Raw genomic sequence first — 9,982 nt, 5'->3', positions numbered from 1 at the left:
GGCATCCCCCACTCCCCCACAGGTCAGGCTGTAATCGAGCGTACACACCAGATGCTCAAACAAGTCCTAGCCCGGCAAGGTAGCGAAGCAGTGTGGATGTCTCCCCAACAGAAACTCTGTAAAGCTCTGTTTACCATTAACTTCCTAAACTGCTCATTTGAAAACATGAATCCTCCTGTAACTCGGCATTTTAACAGTGGTGATCAGTTTAAATTGTCACAGCATCCACCGGTGTTAATCAGGGACCCTGAAACTTGGCAAACCAAGGGTCCCTATGAACTTGTCACCTGGGGGCGAGGTTATGCATGTGTATCCGCCCCTTCAGGCCCCCGATGGATTCCTCAGAAATGGGTAAAACCTTTTGTTCCAAAGAATCCAGCACCAGCAAGAAGAGAAGAGAAGCAAGTGGCTGTCGCTTCTAAGAGAAGACGCCTCTGAAGAGAGCAAGAAGAAACCTCTCTAGCCTCTGACCTGCATACTGTAACTGTGAATATGTTTTAAAGAATGTCTGTTTCCTTTTTTTTTTAGAAATAACCTACCTCTTACTCAAATCCATGATGAGCCTTAACCCTGCTGTCATCCTGCTCACACTGAGCAGCCTGACAGCAGCCTGGATCATCCCACAGCCACGCCAGAATATCTGGGTGACCCTGGCACAAACACTCCAACAGGAAAATATATGTCTATCGACTGCAGCAGCAAAAAATCCTATGTCTACCTGCCTGGTAGGAATTCCCTTGCAGCATGATGAATTCACACACAGCTTTAGTACACTGACTCCTAAGGCAGATAATAAACTACACAGCACTCATGTAGAAGCAGAGTTAAGAAACCCAGTAGAAGAGTGGCTACCCCATTTTCCTAAGGCAACCCAGGAACCCCAGGAGTTAGAGCTGCTGGGTTCCTCCCCAGCATCATACTGTGTACACTTTAGGGTCAGTCCTCCAACTCATAAAGAAACATTGCACCATATAGTACAACATCGAGAGGAGTTCACAGCAAAAAGGTGGTGCCGTGTACTAAGCTACATCAAGGTGCACTCCTCGGCTCATACACACCCCAAAAGCCTCCCCAAAGGACTGTTCCTCATTTGTGGGGATCGTGCATGGGCAGGAATTCCATCCCGTCTCCTCGGAGGGCCATGTACCATAGGGCGTCTATCACTGTTAGCGCCCAATCAAACATTAATTGGCGAGTGGACCCATAAAAGCAATTTGACCAAAAAATTTCAAAAGAGAAGTGCTACAAAGTTAGATGAAAATTGTGACTCAGAGATTTTCCATTGGTCCAAATCAAAAAGAATTGCTGCATCCATTTTCCTTCCTTGGGTGGCTGCAGCCAAGGCCTTAGGTGAATTGGGACACCTAGAATGCTGGGTGGTAAAACAAGCAAATTTAACATCTAATGCCATAAGTGCCCTCCTAGAAGATGAGGAATTTACCAGGCAGGCGACACTTCAAAACCGTGCTGCAATAGACTTTCTCCTGTTGCTCCACGGGCACGAGTGCCAGGAGTTCGAGGGTCTCTGTTGCATGGATCTGACATCGAAAGCTCCTAACATCCATGCCACGCTCCGAGAGATGAAAAGCATGATTGGACAAGTCAAGCAAGAAGCAGATGACTGGTTCAATGGACTGTTTAAAAACTGGGGACTCTCGGGGTGGTGGGCTTCGGTAGTGAAAACTATTCTGTCACTGCTAGTCATTGTTCTGCTATCGGTGTTAGTGTTTGGAGTGCTAAGCAAAATACTGTAGAGAAGCATAATTAAGCTAATCTCAGCTACCTCAGATGTCAACCATATAGATTTGGCAGACCGGAGTAACCCTCACCAGCCTGCAAATGGGAATTGGTGGGCCACTTCAGGTCAGTAAGTCGTATAAGCTCATTACCTTTCATTTAATCATATATATCAAAGTAGGGGCAGATGTGGTGGTGCATATTTCTGGGAGTTACCTGGTTTCTGTGTAAACCCTCCCTGCAGCTGTGACGTTTTTCCCCTCCCCTCCCTGTCCCTGAAACGTTATCCCATTGGTTGGTGTTATATGTCCCCCCGCCCCTCTCCTGAAGTTTGAAAAAGCCCAGGAAGGAGAAACCTGGTCTCTTCTCTCCTCTGGAATCCAGCCAGAATAAACATCCTTCGTTACCCGGAGGGAGAAGCAGCACCTTTTGGTCTTTTTCTTGGTCATGAAGGATCTCCCTGAACCTCTCCATCGACAGAGCTAGTGTGGATTACTTCGAGGGGCTAAGGGAGGATCTCTTCGTCTTGCTGCTTTTGACCTTTGGATTCAATGTCAGCAGAAGGACATTGTTTCATCAATAGGGATTCTCCTTTAGCTGGCTAGGCTATTGTTCTTTGCTTATATAGTAACTAGTGCTCAGTATCCTATGACTCAAAGAGAGCTTTCATTTCTATTTCGATTCTAGGCTTTATATTTTCAGAATCTTTTGCTAAACAATCATATTCATAAGGTTTCCCTGTTTCATCCTCCCCAACATTTTTTCTTTGCATTAAATGCATATTTATGAGGATTATACATATTTAAATATTCTTTTGAGTTATTTTACATGTTCTGGCAATTCTTTAGCTTGGTTTGACCCCTGACTTGTGCAATAGTGTAGGTTTGATTTTTGGGAGTCATGTATGTCATTTATTTACGTGTATGCCATTTCTTCACGACGTGTATGTTATTTCCTCCAATGACAAACAGGGAGTTAGTGATAGTCAAAGTGTTATTGGCAGGAGTCCTCTTCACATCTTTTTTTTTTATGTTATCTGTGTGTTTCTTTAGTATTATATAATCATATAGCCAGTTTTAGCTATTTTTATAAATCTGAGTTATTTTCACTATTGTTAGTTACAAAAATAAAGGCATTAGCTACTTATGTAAAAGTTAACATTACAGTGTACAGCACATAGTCTCTATTTTAATATTTTGCGAAAGTCTAAACTATAATATATGTTTAACACACACACACACACACATATATATATATGCTATACATGGTCAGGGCATTGGGCACAAAAGCTGACAAATTATATACTATATTAAAAACAGTTAAATGTGATTACAAACTGTACTACATCAAAATCGTTGTGACTAATAATAATTTGCAAAAGCTAATACAGAATAGCAAAAGTCAACAACTACATAGTTATTTATAACAATTTCCCCCCTTTGTTTTTTTTTTACTGTATTTGGCTTGAGCTACAGTTTTAAACCTCTGTGGCACATTGATATTTTTTGTAGATCATAAGTGTTTTTTTAAGGTTTTTATTATTGGGTTTTTTTTTAAATCACGACTTTGTGTTTTTTTCAAGGTTGTTAAGATTGGTGGGCATTGTTATTATTTGCATGTTTTGAATTACATGAGTAATTAAGCAGATAAAACATGGAAGCAAACATGGAAGAAAAATTAAACTTGTTATTCTACATAGCATTGTATATCTTACTTTTTTTCTACTAGGATATTCTAAAAAAATTTTTCCACCATCTTTTATTAATTATATATTCCTACTTCTTGACTGGTATATGGGCTATTTTCTGGATGTTTTTGGCTATATTTAAAACTGCATTTCTATTATCAATATGTAGACAAAAATTAGATGTGTTAAATTTTTCTCAGACACTTTTCTGCTAATAAATAGTCTAGCACTAACTGATTTTGATACACTGCAGCTCTGGTTTGCCTTTGCTGTCTAGTTATTAATTTTAAGGCTTGAGTTGATTTATTAGTTATGATTTTTACAACTGCTTGGAGTCTTATGATATGATTTAACATATAAATTGGGGTATGATATCTTCAACTCCCATCTTGTGCCTAGGTGGCTGGTCTATATGTTTGTATTATTCGTTCAGGAGGCCACTCCTCATTACCCTACTTCTGATATCTTCTAATTTTTTTGACTAATTTCTTTTGTTTCTGTTGGAGTCTGAAACAGAGTGTGTGCCCTTGTTTCTGATGCTTAGCTCTGATATCCAGAAGAACACTGAATTTCATACAATGTGAAATTTATGAGCATATTTTCATGGTGATACATGAAAACAATTGTTAAAGTTAGAAAAGCTAAAAGTATAAGTGTGTAGATTAGAGAGTTTTTTTAAGTCGCTGGGTCAAAAAGTAAGTTTAGAGTTCAAAATAGTTTAGAAAGCAGAAGACAAGATGGAGGATTTAGAATGTTGTTTCTTTTCCTTCTTTCTTCTTCATGTTCTTCTTCTAGAGGTTTTTGGGTAATAATAAGTGATTGGATAGAAAATACCACAATTCAGTACACAGGTGATGGGTCATTGGGTCATTAAGAAAAATAATATACATGTCTATTGTTAACTGGATAAGAATGAGTATAAAGATAAAAGAACTGTGTGGTTCAGGGCCATTTTGTGCTTTCAAAGCCAAAGTGAGCCACAAGGCCATTTTGTCCCATCAGAAAGAAATGAGCCGGATTGCGATGAATTGAACTTGTGCAGAAAGTCTGGAGACACCTGCCAAGTTTTGTAATAACATCCTAATAAACAAGAGAAACAAGATCCTAACAGGCTTTGGAGTTTTCTTCGAACCCAGAGAACTGAGATAAGAGGGACTCCCCGTGAGGGAGTATCCCGAAGGAGCTCAGCCCAAAGGGGACTGAGAAATCCAGGAGTGAAGAAAAGTGCAGAAGAAGCACAGCAGCAGAATCAAGAGAGAGAAATAAGAAACAAAAAGAATTTTTAAGAAGTTTAGTTTCTTTTTAAGGCATTGTAGACTGGTATTTCTAAATTATCTCCATCTTGGTTTGGTAACAGAAAAAAATCTTGGTTGTATAATTCCTAGAGTATAACTTCTGTTCTACTGAGGAGGAAGTTTTGGATAAGCTTTTTTTTCTACATATCTAGAATAAGATATCTAGTGGTTTCTAATACTTATTTCTTTATTTATTTATGTTTTCCCAAAATTTAGATATTTTGGGAATCTTATAATAGGGCTTTTTCTTAGTGTTATTGGACAAGTTCATTTTTTTTCTCATATTTACAATTTTATTCTTTGGGTCTAATATTGTGTTGGTTTTTCAGGGATTTATCACATGGAAGTTCTAATAAAGACTTTATATCTCTTGCAGGGGTTTGGTCATACTTTATTTAAAAAATTTTTTCTTATACATTAGAGGCACTCTTTTCTTATTATTTCTGAACTTAAGGTCTACCCTTCTGGCTGGTTTTGTCTTTTCATTCTGGTTTTGTTCTATTTGAGAAGTTTAACTGGGTCTAGGCTACTATCTTTTCATGGCCATTCTTCAGTTTTTACAGCTTTCTTACATACTTAGCAATTGGTACTATTTAGTTCTTTATTGATTCTTTTTCCTAAATCTGCAAACAAGTTATTCTTTAATCTTGGGGTTTCTTCTTTATTTTTTATTTGTTGTTTGAGTTTTATATATAAATTTCTCTTTGGAGTTGGCTCTGGGTTGGATTGCTGTATTTGCTTTATTTGCTCTATTATTTGTTTTTGTATTAAATCTCATTCTCTTTCACATTTTTGGGTCTGACTTATGGAGAAACAAACCTGTTTTTCTCTTTGTGGGTATCTATAGTTTGATCTTAGAATTTTTGTAACTCAGAACTTTTTCTTATTTTGTAGGCAGGTGTCTAAATTAGATGAATTATAACAGTGTTGGCTGAGGAAGGTATGAGCATAAAAATAAGAATCTTAAATGTTTTTGTGGTACAGCATTCTGTAATGTCACAGTATTGTCACAGTACAGCTGGCCTGGACTGGACAAAGTAAATCTGACCATAACACAAATCCAATTCAGCTAGCTTAGTTCATGCCTGAACATGTCCCCAGATAAGCTAAAGGGGACCCTCAGCCAGCCCCATTCAAGATTAGAAGGAACCACACCACTGGCCAGGAAACTGGGCAGGGTGAGAGACCTCAGCCAATGGCTGTATAGCCCGGGAGATTTGAATTGGGTACTTAAGTGAGTTCTGAATAATGAACAAGGCTGTTTGTCTCATGAGAACTTGGTGCACGAGTTGTGGGTTTTCATCTCCCCACCCATGACCGGCACATTACACTGTAACACTTCTGACATGGATCATCTAGATTCTTAAGAGGGAAAAGATTAACAAGGAGTAATAGAAGTCTAGTATGCTGTGTACCCCCACCTCCCATGCCTTATGGAATTGCTGCCCACAGCAGGTATGTGTGATCTTTTTGGTGGCAAGTATAGTGGTTAATTTGGTCTTGTTTTGTATTTCTTTATCATGAAATTATTTATGTTACTTGCTTATATTGTGGTTCCTTATTGTTTTTTAGTCAACTAGCATTATTAATTTTATTTGCAGAATAGGGTTTTATTACATCTACCTTATATGGAGTTGTTGTCTGTACTCAAAGTATGGTCATCGTTTTTGATATATCACAGCTTCCCACTTAGCTTCTAATAGCTCCTGAGTATCAGGGTGCATTAATTTAATTTTATAACACAGTGTTAAAATTTGAACATGCCCTTGATTTGTGTTTCAATTTTTCTTTTTTCCTTGACAAATTTTGCCTCATGTTTGCTGTTTGGGGGAGCTACACTGCCAGAGCTGGCTACAGTTTTCAAATTGACATTGTACTTAGCTTGAGTGACTTGCATTGGGGTGCTTTAAGCAGGGTATGTCATCAGGAATAAATCTGGGGGATGTCTCAGAAGGGAGAGCTGGTGGTTTTTCTTTTTGTAGGTCACAAGCAAAAGCAAAAACTTTAGGATCACTTATGGCCCCAGTGTCTTTTAATTTATATACTCTTGATCCACTTGATTGGGGAGGAAGTAAATTACTGCCCTAAAGGTTGTGTCAGTTTGGAGAGCATCTGGCCTTTGGGAATAAAAAAGAACTGATAAAGTCTACAGAGAACTTCTCAGTCTAGATTGATGTGCGGTTGCACATTGTCTACTGGCCACATTGAGCATGCACACTTTGTTTCAGTCATTTTTAGTTTTCCTGTGGAAGTGACAATTCTCTAGACATTGGGGTTTTTTACTGGTATTTTTATTTTGCTAGTATGAGTCTATCCTCATTTTGCAGTTTGTACAGCTGATTCAGCGGTGAGCAGCACCTGAAAGGGACTTTCTCATTGTGGGGTTAAAGGTTGGTTTTTCTATGATTTGTCTATTACCTAGTTCTCAGGATTGACATGATGAATTTTGAAATCTAGGGTAGCAGTCTGAGGGATTATCCCTTTTTCTCGTAGTCCCTCTAGTGTTTGTGCTATAGACAGGACATATTTTTTGACACTGTCTTCCCCTTCTTTATAAGTGGCAATCTTATGCAGCGAAATCAGAAAAGGTAATTTAAACATCATTTTTATAAGGTGAAATCCCTAAATCTGATCTAGGTTGAGTTCTAATTTTTAACAAAGCTAGGAGTAGACATTTTACTTATGACATTTGGGTTTTAATCATCAGTTTAGTTAGAGTTTTCTTAAGAGTCTGATGCCGCGGTGACAGAAAGCCCGGAGCACTGCAACTTCTCTAGAGACACAGCCTTGAGAAAGGCTGGGCCGAAGCACGTGTGAGCAGCTTCGAGCAGTCGAGTGATTCCAGCTCGGCTCAGTAGTAGTAGTGATTTCAGCTCAGCTCGGCTCAGCGGCGGCGGGCAGACAACACAGGAAGCAGGGACGAGAAAGCTGATCCAGCGTTCCACCGAGGCACAAGCCTTTATTCAGGCAGAGCTTCGGCGAAGGGTGCTGGTAACAGCGAATCTCCCAAACAGGGGAAAAGCCGGGGTATTTATGGGGAAGGAGAGGGGCGGGGGGAAGCCCGAGATACCTGTATCGGGGTGGGACAGCAGGGGAGAACACCAATGAAACACAACAGTTTAACATATCTAATTCAAAGACCCCTGGGAGCGACACATTGTGTCTCTCTTACAGAGAAGTATCTCCTCTCCAGGGAAGAGCCAGGATCTCGGGCTAGGCGGGCTCCTCCGTACCCACAGTCTGATTAATTTTTTTAACTCATCCTGAACTTTGTCGATGCCATGGAGTGTGCAACTCCTATACCTAGAGCTTGGACCACCTGCCATAGTATTTTTGATGTGAAATGGGTTCCTCGATTTGAGCTGATGTTGTTCACTGTTATATACTGGGGAATGATTAATTTTGGGACAGTTTTGCATATAACATTGGCAGTAGCTTTAACAGTTGGTACTGCTTCGATTTAATGAGTTAAATGATTTATTATTACTAGCAAAAATTTCTACCATTGCACTTGGGGAAGTTTAGTAAAATCTACTTGAATATTTTGAAAGGGTCATAAGGCTAATTCTCACCCTCTTTGGTGTGTTTTTTTAATGATTGTTTATTTTTTGTCATATTATACACTTTTTAGTTATTTGCTTAGCTATTCTAAAAATTTTTATGCAACCCAAATTTCTCAGGAACAGATTACTTAATGCTTGAGTACCTCAATGAGCTTTGTTATGCATGCTTGTCTTGGTTTGGAAGAGGGGTGTCTGGTAGGGAGGGCAGGAGCCTCCCTTGGAATGAAAATGTAGACCCCCCCTCCCTCTGAATTACTATAATTTTGAAATCAAGGGGATTTCAAGCAGAGATCTGGGGATAGGAATAACAGTTCTTTACTAGTATGTTTAACAAGGCAAACAAACAACAATAGCTACAGCATTAACAACAAAACAGACCCAGGGGCCCCGTGACAGCCTTCTCAGCTTGAAAAGAATGGGCAAGGAGACCAGCTCCTTTTTAATGCCTTTACTGAGGTCAGGGAAGACACTGGCTTGTTGAAAACCTAGGGTAGTCATGCATAGTGAGTATTGTTTTACATATGGAGACGAGGCCTGGAAGATCAGTAAGTGGCTCGACGTTCTCCCTTGCTCCTCGACGTAGTTTGGAGTCCGGTTTGAGCCATGGCTCACTGATTCTAGGGGTCTTTAGATGTTAATTCCACTTCCCCTGGGTGAGAACCCCCATCGGAGTTCATTCATCTACATACTAGGCAGTGTCATCGGTTGCCATTAGGGAGTGCCAGGAGCAGCAGAGGCAATACAAGGCAAGGTGGCATTTAACAAAGAAGGCTGTCACAACAACATCGGGCATAAGGTATTTAACAAAGAAGGCGCCTTATGGTGACAACATTCAACTGGGTTAACATCTTTGTATACTGATCAGGAGATCACATTTTACTCCTTAAAATATCACCCCTCTATCTTTTTGATCGGGCCTTGGGACTGCATCAATTTGTGTCCTCTGGCTCTTGGAAATATAGTTTTCTCAACTTCCGGTACTGATCATATACCTTTCAGGCAGTTTGGTGTTCTTGATTTTGAATTTCTACTGTCATCATTTTAGTTTGCTTTTGATAGATTACCCCCTGGATTTGGAGGCTTGCTTGGACTTGTTATAAATTTGTATTGTGATATTGGCTTTCGCAGATGAATATTATATATTAAATACTTTTTAGCTATGTATGTACTTTTTTTCTTGCTAACAAGTCTTAAGTTTAAAAGAATTTCCTAGGTACAAGGCAAGGAAACCCCAGAGGGCAAGGACACTGGGGCCCAAGCTGTTATCAAGAGAACAATAGAGCTCAAACTGTTATCAGCAGAAGATATGAAGCCCAGCTGTCCTCAGGGGAAGGATGACGGCCCGGATGGTTATCAGCAAGTGACCATTTGCAAAAGAAAGGAAACCAAACTTCAAATAATGCTGACCAGCAAGAATAATGATGACCAGCAGGGATAGTGCTGACCAGCAGAAAATAAAGATTGTGCAAAAGCATATTCTAGGAAGGCAGAACTAGGGAGGGGACATGTTTTTGAATATGCATAGAATCCTCGCAGCAGGAGGGGATAAAGGGAGTGATCCCAAGATACCAGGTGTGTTCCTGGCAACCCGCCAGGGCACCCGGCCGTTTTAACCCTTTGCTTTATTTCTTTTGTCTCCTAATTGTCTTTTTATTTATATTAAATTCTTTTTATAATTTATTAAGTGAATCTCGTTTTTA

General features: G+C 39.6%; 1 protein-coding gene across 1 annotated transcript; it reads left to right on the top strand.

Annotated features, from left to right (window-relative positions):
- Positions 1 to 430: 430 nt before the first annotated feature.
- Positions 431 to 3,303, top strand: LOC148183417 (uncharacterized). The gene has a single exon (XM_088061409.1). It carries the CDS (start codon positions 555 to 557, stop codon positions 1,752 to 1,754), a length of 1,200 nt encoding a protein of 399 aa, XP_087917535.1. The 5' UTR covers positions 431 to 554; the 3' UTR covers positions 1,755 to 3,303.
- Positions 3,304 to 9,982: the final 6,679 nt, after the last annotated feature.

Source organism: Pseudopodoces humilis, chromosome 12 (assembly GCF_049639895.1).
Source record: "Pseudopodoces humilis isolate 2021_Gansu_Grassland_sample_001 chromosome 12, ASM4963989v1, whole genome shotgun sequence".
Classification (NCBI taxonomy): domain Eukaryota; kingdom Metazoa; phylum Chordata; class Aves; order Passeriformes; family Paridae; genus Pseudopodoces; species Pseudopodoces humilis.
The sequence above is the reverse complement of the archived record's forward strand: the minus strand, read 5'-3'. Positions and strand labels throughout refer to the sequence as shown.

Coding starts and splice junctions, on each gene's coding strand:
- LOC148183417 (XM_088061409.1), top strand. CDS start 555: ATGATGAGCCTTAACCCTGCTGTCATCCTGCTCACACTGAGCAGCCTG.